The sequence below is a fragment of the Colias philodice genome, chromosome 10, assembly GCF_061535455.1.
Source record: "Colias philodice isolate Cphi_HAF_F1 chromosome 10, ilColPhil1 Martin Lab GWU primary, whole genome shotgun sequence".
In the NCBI taxonomy this organism is placed as follows: Eukaryota; Metazoa; Arthropoda; class Insecta; order Lepidoptera; family Pieridae; genus Colias; species Colias philodice.
Window position 1 is genome coordinate 4,414,936 of NC_143095.1, and position 17,291 is coordinate 4,432,226.

The following is a 17,291-nucleotide window of genomic DNA, read 5'->3' on the forward strand; positions in this document are numbered from 1 at the left end:
AATATGATTTATTATTCTATTAACGTATTTTATGTGTATAATTATCTTGCTGGTTTAATAAGTCTACTAAGACTCAAGTACATAATGTAGATACTACATGACCAAGAAGACTGGTAAGTGGTAATTAATAGGTAAGTAATAAAAATCTTCATATACAATAAGTTGCTAACTAGTATAACTGATATTTTCACATTTTATGAAAAAATCAACGTTCTTTTTTTCTACATCTTACTAGAAAGACTAATGCAACACGCCAATCTCGCGAAGATGCCATCACAAAGTTCGTATAAAGGAATAATAGATGGCGCTGTAGCAAAACCTGCAAAAGCTTTCCTTCAGATACGGCATTTTGTTCTTATTCTTATACCAATGATTATAATACTATATTAGTACTTAAACTAGTACTACTTTGTTAATCTATTGAAACAATTTGTATAGTAATTTGTATTGAAATAGCTTGTATTACAACACAAGAAAGCAACAAACATTCGTATTTTAATTTTGTACGTATGATAAATATTGCAAACATATTTTTAGATAACACACGTAAACAATTTTTATCTGATAAAAAGCGATAAAACGACTTTATTATTTTCATTAAAACTCTTCTAACATATGAAACATAATTTCGATTATGCAGACATGTCTTCGGTAGTATAGTGGTCAGTATCCCCGCCTGTCACGCGGGAGACCGGGGTTCGATTCCCCGCCGGAGAGTTCCTTTTTATTTATTTTACTTCTCTATAGAGCATAAGGTTTATTTTTATTTTTAAGCGATTGCATAGCTTTTTACTATTTTTATTTATTTCATTATTCATATTCAAGTTCTAGCACCAGGAAAAGGAATGAAAAGGATCGGGAAATAAGTTAAAAAAATACAATCTCAGTGAAAGCCAACTTTTTATTTAGTTTCCCAGTTTCGTCGTACACATGTATAAAAATTATTCTCAGCATTTAAAAGCTTCGAATTACCTAAATAATAATCATTCGTGAAAACCATTAAAGGACACAGGTGAACAAATGATTTCATTAAATATAATTGTCAATAAATAAATTATAATAAGAGCATAGAAGCTTTCTATTGTAAAGTATAATTTATTTTACAAGGGCAACATTAAAGTACAATACTTAATTGTAAAACAACAATATAAATACCATAAATTATATTACGAGAATATATTTTAGCTTATTTCATAGAGTAGTTAATTATTTTCGTTATAAATATACTGGATGCAATTTTTACCACAAGCAATATAATGAAGAGTCATCAAATGAGAAAATTATTATTTTACTGCATTTCTGATGAATTAGCTAAAATATAACCTACTAAGCTCTTAATATGGCAATTGTATGGCATACCTTTATTGTCAAATATTAGTTAAAGCTCTGATATTACATTATTAGTTTATAAATATGCAGAAAAATATTTATCATTATACATCTAACATCATTTGTTTTAAATATGAAAATGAACATGCATGCGCTTTGTACAAGATACATTTTTTCTTGAAATACGTTACATAACAATAGGAACCCAACTTCAGTTCAGATCAGTTTACAATCATTTAAGTGATTGTTTATAAAAATTAATAGCTATTGCTATAAAGTCTTTCCAAGTTTCAGTCGTAGAAAGCCTTATTGAAAAGAAAATATAGCGAATTCACGAAATTGCCTAAAATAACTGTCTCCCGTTAAAAGCTTTCAAAGTCGATTATCACAAAAAGGTACGTATATAACAATAGTCACAGGACGAAATTTAGATTTTATTTCTATTATTATGTTGTAAAACATATTTACAGAAATTGTATACGATTGCCATTCAGCAATTCGGTACATTACAGTTTTAAAAGTCAATTAATGTAAATTTGAAGTTATACATAATAGGGTTTATACAATATACATATTGAACTTAATGAAAAACTCTTCTAAATCTGTAAATTATTGAAGTTATGCGTTCAAATTTGTGATTATTTTATACTTATGAAATAGATAAATAACATAGGTAGGGTATTTTAGTATGGCCATTTTAAATTTTAAAATTATTGGCTTGTATATTTCTTATTTTCCATCCTAATTAATTGTTGAAATAAATAAAGAAAGTCTTACATATTTGTAGAGAGAAAAATAAATAGAGCTATGAATTAATATACAAAAATATTAATACAACGAAAGTAGCAAAATAAATTAATATTAATAGGTTAAGCATTCGTTTATGTCAATTTTTTAAATAGCTTACTAGCCTATATAACAATAAATAAAATCTTAAGGCACTGGTTTAGGTACCAAGATCACAATTTCATTATTTTATCTATGATTTAAACGAATGTAGATTGTTAGTATAACAACAGATTAGAGCCATGGAATGTCTAGTTACAAACAAAATTTGAATACTGTTTTGCGTCAAGAGAGACCTAATAATATACACGAAAGATAATTTATATAATCTAACAAGATATATCTACAACATTACCTAAAACATAAGCGCATACAGACAATTACTTCTGCATTGTGCAGAATAACAATACCGACACAATTTACAAATATGCTAGATTAACTAAACAATAAAAATCTTGCAATTCGCTAATACTACTTAATAAATAATCCAATTATGGTAAGCATACTGAAGTCGTAATTTTTTCGAAAACAATTTCCGATATTTACATGTATAATCTGACAGTTATTTACAGTTTTATGTACAAGCGTAGAGAATGGCACGTCCCGCGCGCAGATCTTTATAAAATACAACTTTTAGCGATATTTATAAGAGGACGGTAATACAAAGTCGCTAATGCCGTACAGAGCTTTAGCATACCAATGAACACCTTTCGATAAATCGTTTGAATTGCTCCAACTCGACATCCATCGAAGGGGAGCCATGGCGGCGTGCGCTAATGAGTGACTATTGACTATTGCATAACATGACGCGAGCGCATCGTCTACTATAATGGTTCCTGCTTGTGTTAAAGGCGCGAACACACCTCTCTTCGTGACGATTCGTGTCTTTATAACTTTCGAGGGTCGCATGACGCTGCCTTGACCTCTTGTTAATAGAATGTCGCCTATTTGTATATTTGCGGCGAATACTTCTCGCCAATTGTCAGCAGCAGCTAAAAGCAGCAAATGCGATGGCGTCGCTGTTATCGTGACACCATTTTCTGCGGTCACTTCGACGAAACTTCTGGTAGTATTCGGATCTCGATCGATGAACGTAAGAATCTGAAAAATTGAAAATGAAATTACAAATATGTACTTGTTTTTAAATTGACAATGTTTTATTACTCCAAACAAATTAAAATACCATATAAAATTGTGCAATTGACGAATTACGATATTGCTCAATGCTCAGTGAATAAAAAGTAATTCGCGCTTATCATTGAAAGTCATTTGTATGTGCCTGAATTAAATAAAAATAAATTTAAAAGCACTTTACGATTGAAGGGGATATAAACTTCTTTATGAGCGGAATCAAAGCTCGAATCAAAAATAACAATCTGTTTATTCGCAATAAAATGTTAATTATTAAGTTTTTTTCGAGTTTTACCTCTGAATAAACCATTTTTCCGTCGTCATCAGCTGCGAGCACTTTGTCTCCTTTCTTCAGGTTACTAATATCTTGTGGACCAGATTCTGTGTACACTACAGAGCCTGACGGGAAGCACCCGGCACCCGTTCCTACTGATGATTCTGTAAACAAGTAAAATATTATTAATATTTATCACCCCAAAAAAAAAAACGCTTAAAAAAGTCAAACCAAGTTATTAATATGCAGATCAAAACAATCGTTTAACGTTTAAATCAACATATAGCCAAAGATTTAAAACTGGACTTCAAGTCGTGCAAAGGGAGGTCAGCAAATTAACTCAATGAAATCATACACATATCCCTTTAAGGTATACCTAACGAGATTGTTCTACGCCCGTAATTAAAATCCGATAAGATACAAAATAAAAGGGCATCGCAAAGGTTCTTTTATTCTCTGGCCGAGAGTTATCTGCTCACGGTTAAACTGCAGATAAGTCGCATCTCATACAGGTAACTCTTTTGTATCCGTGTGAGAATCCTATGTAAGAAATACAGATTATCACCTGTGACTCACGTGAAAGGTAAAAATTCAAGGAAATATTAACCGGCCTAAACAAATTGTGAACGATAAAAAATCGAATCCGTTTTGTTAATCTAATCCATTGTTTGTAAAAAACTAAAGCCAGAAAAATCAAGGAAAACCAAACTAACTATATTTGTTTATTATAATGTATTTATTTTAAATCCTGATCCAGCTTAAACTGTACCTGTGTATAATCCAGGTACAAAAAAGTTATATTTACGTGCAAATAAATGGCATCAGGGAGAAAAGGCGAAATGGGATGAATCTAATCCGAGGAGTAAACTTTCGTGCCAGAATCCCGATTTCAATGGAATGTCATAGAAAACGTTTCGTGGAGCTATAGCGCTCGGATGTTACTTTCTTGGTGAATACGTAGGGTACTGCAATTACACGGTTAAATGAACAGTGGCGGTGGATTATCGTAAACGTAATGGCATCTTTGCGCGAGCTCGTTAAATTTTGATTTGTTGTGTAACCGAGCGATAAATTCGGGCGATCCTTGTCCACAAAGCGACTGAGCGGGCCCGACCGTATCGCATTACACAATAACCGCACAAATTAGATTTCGTTTAAAGTCAAACTCTTATTGTCAAAACTTTGTTTGTTGTCTGGTGAACATATTGCGCGCTTCAATAAAAGGTGTCGGCCACCTTTGGGTTCTCGAAGCTTTTATGGTTTATAAAAAATATGCAGCCTTTTGCATTTGCAAATAATTATGAATAGATCGAGTATCTACTCATAGAACTTATATAGCATTTATTTTCATATGGTAGATTTCTTTACCAATTTCAATTTTCAATCCACATAATGTTTACCTACAAAAATTTCGTTCATTTCAACTCAACTCTACAGTTACTTAATAAATAACAAATTTACTTCAACATACAATCAAAAGCTTTGTTCATTTAAAAACCCTAATAGCCTAGCATACAGTGGCGTGCCGCGTGACACAAGTTAGGTTGAAGATGGGCCGATAAGCGACGCGGGAGCAAGGCTCTCGGGCGCCGGCGGGGTGTGCGCGGGGCGCGCGGGGCGGCGGGGCGAGCGCTCCGAGTGGCCGCGGCGACCCCGCCCCGCCAAGACCACCGGGAGAGCTAGGCGGCGCCTGACCATGCCAGCCTGATATGACACGACTCCTCGTCACATACAATATGTGATCCACTAATATATTACATCACGTGCTCACCGTCTTGCCTATTGTTAAATACCTATGCAAACCGTCAACAAAAAATCTAGATAATGATATGAAGTAAACAGCAATTCGAAATTCAGGTTTTAAATGCAACAATGTACTGATGCCCCCAGCGATCCGCTCGAAGACTATCTGATTTATTTCACGTAGACTAGCAATTAGCTGACGTGAACCCATGCAAATGGCGAGCCTGGCCTTATGATTCATACAACACACGCATCTCTTTAATTTATTTTTAAATGTATAAGCAATGAGCAATTTATAAGTTAAACATTAATCGAATTGTCCCCTGCAGTGTAAAGGTATCATTAATAGACACGCAACCGCAAGTCATGTTAAAACCGTAACGAATTTTAAAAGTAAATTCCTAATCACTAAAATGTGAAATGCGTAACCATTACCGTTTAATCTGTTCAATATATCAGAATCATACAGGTATTAAAACGAGTGGATGAATAAAAATTTATGTAGGTACCGTATGCACGTTTACAGAACCCGCAGTGGACCGATTGCAATATCTCTAACATATGGCTCTGCAACTCATCCATCTACTTGCAAATATCATAATAAAATATATCAGATTGCAAATAAACATTCGCTTACGAATATAGATTGTAAAGTTACAGATTATCATAACTTACTGAGTTATTGCCGGTTGGAAGTTATGACATATTAGACGATTCATTTAACGCCGATAGTAGTAAATGGAGTGAAGATTTTATACGAATTTAATGGAAATTTCTGTTCCTCCGCACGTTTATTGCCATAATCAGCCTCATCTCGGTCACTTTATGGTACAATGAACCCCGTTGTTATGGCTTCCTTGGAGCTAAATATTTAAACACTGCAACGTTTATTGGTTATGCGTATTAATTAATTAGCTTCTATAAATAAAATATATTTGAATGAATGTTGTAAATAAAAACTGTGTCAGTCGGCGAACGCGACGAGTATCAAATTATCTTTTGATGTCGAGGACAGTCAAATAAAGAAGCGCATTAGTGAGAATTAAATAACGATTACATTATAGTCACTTTTATTACACAATATTAAATTAGAATGAATAAAAAATACGTCAAGATTGATACAATATAAATACCTATGACACAGATTGAGATGAATTTAAAGGTAGTTAATAAATAGTTTACACTTTACAAGTTTCGCATACGATATTATTGAATCTAACCTACAAATTTCATTATGAAAATCCCGGTTTGTCGCCAACACATTACCAAAAATATGTAGTACACTTCCGAGTCCTGCAGCATATGAATGAATGAAAAAAGTGAATGAAGTATGCTGAGTGAGTGTGGGAACATGCGACAGTGCCGCCGCAGCCTTCCGGGATGTGGTGTCGGGTGTCGCTCGCCCGACTGCGCCTGCACTATCCACAACTCAAGTGCATGACCGATTAGCCAATGAAGTCATTCAAGTCTTATATCACTCGCCAAAATATGACTAATCATACCGTTCAACATTCGTTTTTGTAGCTCCACTTTTGTATAGAAACGATTGCGTGAAATGTGTTTTTATCGTATCTGTTTATCAAATATGATCTAGAATATATAGAATATTAGCAAAAGTATATGAATGATTGACTGAGAGCAATCTATTAAAGCCTTGAATTTTATTTTGTTGTACCTGCTACACTTAACTCTTACTAACCTATTAGTGATCAAAAATTAAACAGTTTATCCTATCTCATTTTATATACTGTAAACAAATATAAAATATTTATTATGTTGATTACATAGAATAACATCGAAAGAGCTGTTTTCTCCAAGATATTGAGGTTTACAGGGTATTATCGGACCATAATCATGAAACTCAAATAGTTTGCATTAACAATATCCTTACGAGGTACCTACTTTAGGGAAATCGATTCACGAAATATGGCTCTATTAAGGAAATCGTGTGGCTAAAGCGGGTTATGTTATACACCTATCAGAAACAATACGGTAATATATACGAAATATGTATAATAAATAATAATATGTATTACCTACACGTTATATTGGTTAGGTAAAGTTAATTATTTGTTTGTTTTTTGTAAGCTATTGCGGACGTTTCGTATTTCAAGTTTACAGAGCGTGGTAGCAGATAGACTGTAGATAATAAGTAAAAAACTTTGAATTTAAATGTCATGACAATACATTATGTATTCTATATTTAAATGTCTGTACTGTGATCAGATTGGGACGAGCTTATGGCTGTATATCGAAAATATTAGCTCCATTAGTGAGATCGTTACAGTTTTTTAGCGCTGATTGATTCCCCAGCGATTAGTGTCTAGATCGGCTCGTCCTTCACCGGTCGTCTCGCCTCGTGACCTGCCTCGCTCAGTCACGCCCATTTGCACCTCCTATATGTTCCTACCATTAGAGGCTATCAAATTATTGTTCCTAAAACCGTTTAAAATCTTTGACTCATTCCAGTGGATTTTGACATTTCATAGGTACTACACGTCATTTGTGAGCAATAAAACATTGATATTCTTGAAACGAGTTTCATCATGGTACAATAGGCAATAATTCATACTAAAATATAAACTAGTAACTCTCAACATATTAATTTTTATGTACATTGTATACAAAATCAAATGAAATATAGTATTATACAATCATTATGGTAATAAATATTATGTTTTCATCGGATTCAAAGACACTACACGTAAAGCGAGCGCGTTGATGTCTTTTATAAACAAAACACGTCGCAACGTGACAAATTGAGACGAGCAAAAAGTTTTGAGTTGTTTAGGTGAATTTAATTCGAAGTTTGACTCATAACATGTACAATAACGATGTATGGATGCGTAGTTGTATAAAACGTTTATATAAGAGAAAAAAGATAATCAAGTGCGACCAATGAAAATCAATTAATTGAACGTGAAATAAAAACGGTGGATATTTTATTGGCGGTCAGATGATCAAGTGTGGTACTTCACGAGAGCGCGTCATGCTTCGGACTGGTTCAGCGATCATGATTATACGCCTCCCTTACAAGTCTCGCATTGACATTTTCGACGTATATGACTTTAATTAATTTCGTAAATAACAATGAATCGGAATATCAATTTATTATATTGAGCACGCGTTTACTTACACGAGTTGCTTTTAAAAGGATTCAACGACATTCTTTAGACTAAACGTATCGACGAAAATTCAAATGAGTCAATTATATTGAACCATAACAGTCGCGAATTGCTTTACAATGAGCGAATGTAAATAAAGAGATTTTGCGCCAACTGTTAGGTGCGTTTATTGGCATTAAAATAGAAAACTGTATGTACAGGTGGTAAGAGCAGAAGAATTCGTGATCGGCCTGGCCTTGACCCCGCACAGGGAGCCACGACCGCAAACACAAAGCGCATTAATTATTTATATACTCCAAATTAATAAAAAAGCCCCGAACCAACAAAACGCCGGAATAAATGAATATATACATTGGAACAAATTACGATCGATCGTATCGGCCGATACTTAAGTTTTGGAAATTTTGTTGCCTCAAAACAGCTTGGGAACACACTTTTAATGGTTATCGTCGTGTAAATTTCATTCATGTGTAAAAATCTAATTTGACTATTTATACCTATTTTATGCGAACAAGCCTTTGAACAATGTTTACGGCCACATCAGTGACAACTGACAAGCCTATAGAAATTTCTTCACGCTTGATTGAATTTACGAATAGCCCAATTTCAAATAAGCACTAAAACTTATGGCTATCACCGTATTTGAATAATATTACCTAATAGCCAATAGCAAACATTTAATTGGTCCAAAACTTCCAAAGAGATTGCTTTTATCAACTAAAAATGTACACATAAATAGTTGTTTCTCTCATCGTTATGTTCCATATATACTCATAACTATAGTAGCTATTGAATCACCGGCATAATTATAGAAGTGGGGGATTGGCTGCGATGCGGCTGTGTGTGAGGAAGATATGAATACGATTTTTTGAAAGTGCGACAAGGAAACTGCGTTAACAAGAGGCTTGTTCGTTCGTTTGATCGACACCGCCAGCGAGCGGGCGCGGGAAGCTGTTTGAGGTGCATTCTTCTTGTAAAGCTTAACTATATAATATTTGGTCCATGGGATTGATCACTCGTTTTAAACTTATGTACCTACTGTGCCAATACACATTTGACTAAATACCGAAGGTGATTGTGTAATTTGATTGTATTACTATGTATACATAATAAAATGTATAACCATAAAACTACAATGATATTAATAAATATTAAATACCTTATTTAATTAAATAACACTCTATTAATGAATGACGAATAAATTTAACTAGGAATAAATACGTATAATAATTTTAACTATAGCGATAAATATAATCATTGAAGTGTTATTAAAGCTAATACTTATCCAATTATGAATTGAATTTATGTGAGCGTAGCATGCGGCTACATAGATTAGAATATTTTATGGTCTAATATAATCGATTGTAACAAACCTGTCTTAACAGAACAATGTATATAGGATCGGCTTTCATAGAACACCCAGTCGAAGCCCGCTTCAACTGCCAATCTCGCTAGCATGCCGTATTTGCTTCTATCGCGATCGCTGGTAGTGAGGTCAACGGCTCTGCCTTCGTAGTGTAAGGAGTTGTCCACGTGCGAGTTCTCTTCGTCCCAGCCCTCGATGACCCGCAGCCGAACTCCAGGCCACTGATTCATGACGCTGATCGCAAGCGTGTTCAGTTTCTCCTTGCAACGCTGGAAATGTATAATACTGTATGTTACTTATTGGTTTATTTCTAGGGCTAAGTGCTATGATAGCCTTTAATCATCCTATGAATTCTTTATTCGAATATTAAATTCACAAAAAAACTGTCCATAGCTCTAAAACAAACAACTTATTGATAAAAAATTTAACAGACGAACTATGTGTTAAGCTGTTAGCAAATATTGCCACAGCAATTCGCAACAAAAAAAAGTCAAGTGTTCTTTATTCTTAATGGAACTTTAAGAAACAATTTGAAACTATAAAGACACGCAGCTTTTTGTTTGCACTACAGAAAATACCAATAGACGTGCTAACAAATTGACAAACGTCGCCGCCCTGAGGCCGGACCGCGCAGGATGTCGAGCATTTTGTCGTGAAGAAATAAATCAAATTAAAACACGCCGCACAAAGGGATCGACACGATTTTGTTTGTGAAATATCTCAGGGGAACAAATAAAGGAAATGTCAAAATATTTTTAAAGAAAACGTTGACAATGCGTATGCACCGCATGATAGCATTGTACCGCGATGTCAACTTACTCTATGCAGATTTCATAGTGAAAAAATTGTGAGATTGACGTAACGAATCGAAGCGATGGGCGCCCCGCCTGGACGACGCGCTCGCATTCAATATAACAGCTATTTTCAAGCACCGTATATAATTACTTCTACGAATGTTCTAAACATCCAACCACGTAATGAAGAGTTGTAAGGAATTCGGCCTGTTCCCAAATTTTGAAGCGCATAAATTGCTGATTTATACAGTTTCGTAAAGTACCCGACTATTTTGGCCCACTTACAGACTTTTATTTATAATTAACCAGAACAGGAGTATGTATCAAGATGTGAATGAATTTATAGCTGTTTTCATAGAATATCCGTTTCATAAAATTCCTTAAACACGAGAGGCAGCGGCAGAGTTCGGTGGGATGTTCAATGTTTACCGTGCAGACGTCTCAGCCAGCCCGCACTAAAACAATCGAATGCTAAATGTATACTCAAACATTGCGTGCATTTTAACGTGGGAACACCACGGTGGCGCAATTAGTCTCTCACACTCTAACTTTTCAACAGCTTTTAAACTTAGTGATTAAGCTGTATGGAATTTACATCACGTTTTTCTCATGCATATAAAGAACGATTTAAATTATCTATTGGTACACTTTAAGGTACCTACGTATCCGATCGAAATCGTCGTGACGTGCCGGGCGGGCCATTATAAATTCATTATGCATATTTTTAGTAAACAAGCTGTCGATCACAATGCCTGCTCACAGCAGGATGCCTGCCTCTGACACCTCGCCCTCCTCAGCTGTAATATCAACCGGCCAGCCCTGTATCGATAGCTCGGTATGCGTTAACACAACGGACATTAAACCAGTTTTTATCATAAATTCGATTAAAGGATATTTATTTCGCAAATTATCAAATTACACCACATCAAAAACTCATAAAGGACCATTTTAATTAAAAATAACAAGCGTATCGAATACCTAAGGTCACGTTTGGAGCGAAACGCCAGGCTACCTGAACCGGTGGCGACCGAGGCACTTGCGGACGCATAATGAAGGCCGTCCGATGGAATTGAATCAAAAATGGATAAAAAACTGTAGGATCATCGCACTTTAGCAGTACTGCAGTAATGTGGACAAAAATGCGCAAGAGCCAAGAAAATAATCTTAGCAAAACATTGTAAGGAGATTAAAAGCGCAGCGAATTCCAAATGCAAATGAAATATATGCAGTACTTCTTTCGTATCCATCTACCGCCCTGACCAAATTCGGTTTAAACGCTTATTTATTACCAAGTTCTTCGCGACCATAACAATATATTAGGATAATTAAATGGCTCTTTACATTCCTTAACACGTCGTTTTTATAAGAGGCTCGCCATCGAAAAGCACCGACCAATGGTGACTAGCTTTTTTTGTTTTTCGAAACCACAACAAATAGTTCAGGGGTAGTTTTATAGCAACCGTTAATTTTGTTGAAGCAAGTATATATTTTTTATTTTTGTTGTAGCTGATGATGATTCTCAACTTTTAACTATATGGGATTGTTATAGTTTTATTTAATAAATAAGTTGTATTTATGGGATGTTTTTACGGGTTTTGTTATTTGTATTTATGAGCTTTTATATAATTAATACTAAAAGTGAAACTTAATAGATATCTTAGTAGGTATGCAATTTTAGTACATCCGCGAATAATTCTATCCTTATAAAAATAATGTTAGAAAATAATTAATGCAAATGAAGCCAGCACTAACATTATGCAAATAAAAGTAAAGTATCAAGGAAAATAGTACCTATTTACTGACGCCGACTTAAAACATATTAACTATCTATCATCTTTCGTTAATGGATATACGCTATTAGCTACGTTCTATAGTCTATAGTCCATACAGATAATAAATACGGCATAAATGTTTGTCAGCAAATAAGTCCCAGTGTCACACTAGCTGTCGAACACGTTATAAATATGCATCAGGAAGGTACATCACCTGTATGCTTGCTTATGTTCAAAGCCTTTTAATGTTTGTCGACGAAAAATATTATCCTTTTGAGGTTTGTTTCATTACGGTTGTTAGAGCCCGACCCTAGCACGGAGATGCGACTTTTTATAACCTTTAATTGATTTTTTTTCTATGAAAAGGAACATGAAGATATGTTGTAAATTTTTATTAATGGGATTTCATTTTTTTATGAGGGAACAAAAATAACAAACAAATACAAAAATAACTATAAAACTGCTGAAAATGTTTAGTGCTCAGTAAAAACATGTAGTTATATACTGTTTATTGCTAGTCAAGATTATCACATTTCCTAGTGAAAATTTAACAAAATTATATCATTTGAATGTAAAAAAATACGTGGAATTTCACGGGTAATGTATACAGACTTCAAATGTTTACTATTTAACAAAGATTCGGTTGCCAACAGTTAATAGTTTTCCATTAAACAAGATAATTTGTCTGCCAAAGAAAACAAATTAGGCCGTCTGTAAGTGTAGGTTACATTACTGTACAAAATAATGATAAAATGTTTCATGACTTATTGCTCTTTGAAAGGCGTAGTAAACATTTGAAATAATGGTGATGCGGAATGGCTCATTGTATTGTAGTATTCTCATCTTGTCACAATTGCAGAAAGTCCCCCGAGAGCGATGCGTCGTATCCACGTTTATAACAATCGTGTACTTTCAATCATTTATACCCACGGGAACCTCGTAGGTATTATTTATACTATCATGATCGCAGCCTGTAAGGGTCAATGGTGAAGTCAATGAGAGCAAGCCCACAGCTCGCAACCTGCAAGTCATTCGACTGAACGATAGTACCACGCTTCCGACACCGATTCATTTTGTTATCTATCTTTTGTTATTCTCCTATTATTCATACGATAATTCTAAATGTTTTCGTTCGATTCGCTTATAGAAAATACCGATAGCAATGATTAGTCAATTTTTTGCATACGGCAAATGACTGTGTCCGCAATTATCCTCTCCGCTAAATCACACACGGAAGGCTATAAACATTAACTGGCGTATCGTGCTAATTTACTGCGTCAACCCTCGTCGAGCCGATAACTGCCGTTGATCGATTTGCATCCGTAATTACGTCACTTTTAGCGAAGCAGGTGATGAAAACGCGACAAGTACGTGATTGCAGGAGGCGAAGAACCACCGCCTCTTTACCACGACCGGTTGGAAGCTTTTACTTTATGCCTCGCGTTAAATACGCTGCTGTAATAAGGTGCTCGGTAAATATGTATACAAAGAAAAAACAGGTTAACTACCTTGTCTTTTTTTTCAGATCCCAGTGACGTTATCGACTCACTGATGATTCTCATTAAAGAAAATAAAGAGCGAAATCATGACGCGTCGGTGCTATCGTAATAAAATGAATTATTGATTTATCAGTGTATCAGAACTTCATAATTCCACCCGTCGAGTCGCGTTTGGTACGGGCCGCTGAGCAACTCGCACACTAATCTTCGATAGTACGGTCCGCCATCGCGTCATGGTGTTTATACTTTACAAATATATTATTCGAAGATTCATATGCTTACAATAATAAAGTGTATTTGTTACAATATTGACTCGCAATCGCCGCTTTTATTGTTTATCCCTCGACCTAAAGAGAAGTGATCACATCATCGTGGGCGTAAAGTCAACAATCGCACACGGATCACAATATGAGTCCTCTTTTGCTGACGGTCCCGAAGTGCCACTCGATAATATTTTATAAGACAAATAACGCGATAAAGATGTTTTGACGTGAACCTGTGTTCATCGCTCACACTAAAATGCGTTCAGTGAACGCGTACAATAAAATATATATTAACAATGTCTGTTGTGATTTTTATTGAAATAAAATAAAACGACCCTAATTTAGTGTCAACTTTATTGAGGGCGAGCGAAGCGTTAAGGCGATCGGTTGTTGTAGTGTGGTGACAGGACTTTACGGCGGCAGACTTCAACGTAAATCCATTAGCATTGTTTTAAAGGATTAAGCGACGCTTACGAGACGCATTATGGGTCGACGTGTTGCTTGACACACATATTTATATGACACATGCCCTTTTATTTTTTATATAATCAGTGTGAAATGACTACTGACTCCTGAGTGTTCGATAAGATGAGCTCCTTTTTAGGGTGTACAAGCTTATCTATTATTTATATACACCTGTCAGCAACTCTGACAATGCGATTAATAAAAGGAAATAAATTAAGTAAGATTCTAGTGCAACCTTTGAGTTGTTACGAGTATTTAAAAGCAATAAATTGTCACATATTAAATGTAACCAATATTGTATCATTTGGGATATTTAAGCCGCGGTCTCGTAGATTGATGCCAGCGGTCAATATCATATTACACAAAAGGTCTTGTATTGTTTCTATGTCCCAAATCAAATGAGATATCCGGTAATATTACAAATTTACCCGGTGGGAAGGTGAGTTTTTTGTATGAAACTCTAACATGCAACCTATTGAATCAATGATTGAAATTTGACCCGCTGTAGACATGTTGAAGTTGCAACAGGTAGGTAACCAAACTTTTTGAGGTTACAATTGCATATTTGAGGTCTAGAATATTAGTTTACATATGAGATTATTAATTTATATAAACCGTAAAATATAATTATGTAATATATCAAACATGACGTGACTAATGCTGCACGTAACATTAAAACAATAATTACATAAGAAAATTACCGATAGTTCAATAAAGCGTTCGATCAAATGTTGTGAAACACGAACGACCTAAAATATTGATTTAAATAACGGTAGTTGGTTCATCACAGACATTTTCGCAAATGGCTCGGTGTGATCAAAGGTTCTGGACGAAAATTAATTATCAATTTGTCGTGGGTGCCAGGCAGGCGACATAAATCGATCGGGTATATCTGCCTGCAGCCACATTAGCCACGCTCGAACATGAGATAAGGATAACAAATGCTCAGTTTAAGGTTATCTTAACATCGCGGACATGAGAGCGCTTTTTGCCACCGAGTCCCTCGGCTTGACCTTCTTGTTTTATGTTGGAGACATCACTCCAATAGACCATGTTTTGGAAAATAAACTATGTATATTTAACTAATCATTAAAAAATACAAAAAAATACCTATTACGAAATATTCATAATAAGTATATATGTACATATAATATAAGTATCTAGGTTTACTTAAGTAATTGAAAAGTGCAAAAAATATTTTTTTTAATATTGATTATTAATTTATCTGAGCTTATAGGAAAATTAATTTATATGAACTACAAATATTAGATTAGATAATCAATATGGTAAATACATAGATATGTATATCAGAGCTTGCGTTACACATAGAACCTACATACATACTGTAGTATACAATTTTGTTGGTGCATTTATCTGTTCAGCTAGCATATAATTATTATCAAGCCATAAACGCATGCGAAATTGGAGTCTCACCTCGCCTCGGCGGCCATAAATAAAATAACATGAGCAGCTTCGGTGGGAGGAACTCTGTGCTAATGATTAAGCTGGATGACCCAAGTCTACCCCAGCGGGGTATTTCGACAGCCGTTTTATCCTCTCGGCCATTTTAAAACAGTTTCCATTGGTCAATCTCGCCATAAATCGTACAGGGTAAAATTAATCATACTTTCAAACAAATAAACTAACAAACATGCCTAATTTGATCCCAAGATAACATCCTCCATTTTGGTTTGATTCAATTTTGGAAAATTGAATATCAATTTAAATAAAGTTAATATTGTAGTTCCCAAATTATGACGAACCGTTCACCTCATCACACATAAAGCGCATTATACTTTATCACTCAAAACTCGGATTACACAATTGTATAAAATGTTTAAAATTACTCAACACGAAAGTCCAATTTGAATATGAATAGGCAGGCGCCATGTGGGCAGGTACATAAAAAACCGGCCCAAAATAATAATAGTAGACAAATGTCCTCCTCGGCAGACACAATGAGCGACCTCTCAGAGATCGATTCACTTTTAAGTCATGCTAATTTGAAAGTCTAGAGCGGTTTTTTCTTTATACGAGATCATAAAGAAGCTCATACATGAATAACAACTAGATATCTCATGCATAATGAAAAAATAACGCAACGAGAACATCATTTATTTACCCTATTACACTGTCTTCACAAGCATAGAACAAAAATGAGCAATATTTTCTGAACGCGTGTCTCTGTAGACATTCTGTATGTTAATACAGCTTAATTGCGCGATAAATTACAAGAAAAATTGGTTGGAAAAAGCATGGTTAATAAAGAATGTTATAATATTTTACGAGTTCATGTTCATGTTCATATCTTATATTCATATCGACGTTTTTAATTAAAACAAGTGAAGGTTACAATGCGGAAGAAAGATTCGAAGTCAAGAAGGATTCAATTAGAGCAATATTGACTGCGATTTAGTAAGAGGGAATTTAAACGGTCAAAATAAGAATCGCCATATAAGAGAATGGCGTCCATGGACATAGGTAGGTTGGAAGGCAGCTATCATTTAAATTAATTGGACGTGAAACAACGAAAGGCACACTAAAGCGTGTCACCCGAAATTGTCAGATTATTAACTACTCGCAATTTAAATTGTCGCCATTTAAAATATATTTTATTGATATCTACAAGATGTTTTCAACAGATTTGTGAACCATTTTAAATTTCTACAAATTGATATTAAATTTTGGAGACTGCTACAGTTTATTAGATGGATTGCTTTAGATAAGCTATTAGATATTGAATA

The 17,291-nt window shown here is 34.6% G+C and overlaps 2 protein-coding genes, 1 long non-coding RNA gene and 1 other non-coding gene across 4 annotated transcripts in view; 2 read left to right on the forward strand and 2 right to left on the reverse strand.

The window, feature by feature from the left end:
• Window positions 1-17,291, reverse strand: part of LOC149485140 (uncharacterized) — a 385,709-nt gene that overhangs the window by 113,349 nt on the left and 255,069 nt on the right. The window lies entirely within an intron of this gene.
• Window positions 1-17,291, forward strand: part of LOC149485143 (coiled-coil domain-containing protein 12) — a 480,484-nt gene that overhangs the window by 70,702 nt on the left and 392,491 nt on the right. The gene's annotated exons all lie outside the window — the stretch shown is intronic.
• Window positions 646-717, forward strand: TRNAD-GUC (transfer RNA aspartic acid (anticodon GUC)). Its single transcript has one exon. It is a non-coding gene; the product is annotated as a tRNA-Asp (tRNA).
• Window positions 888-17,291, reverse strand: part of hh (hedgehog signaling protein) — a 34,557-nt gene continuing 18,153 nt past the window's right edge. The window contains exons 2-4 of the mRNA XM_089699888.1: window positions 9,762-10,023; window positions 3,542-3,684; window positions 888-3,216 (exon numbers count right to left, since the gene is read on the reverse strand). Coding sequence (XP_089556014.1) covers window positions 2,749-3,216; window positions 3,542-3,684; window positions 9,762-10,023 — 873 coding nt within the window. The 3' untranslated portion in view covers window positions 888-2,748. The remainder of the gene's footprint in view (window positions 3,217-3,541; window positions 3,685-9,761; window positions 10,024-17,291) is intronic.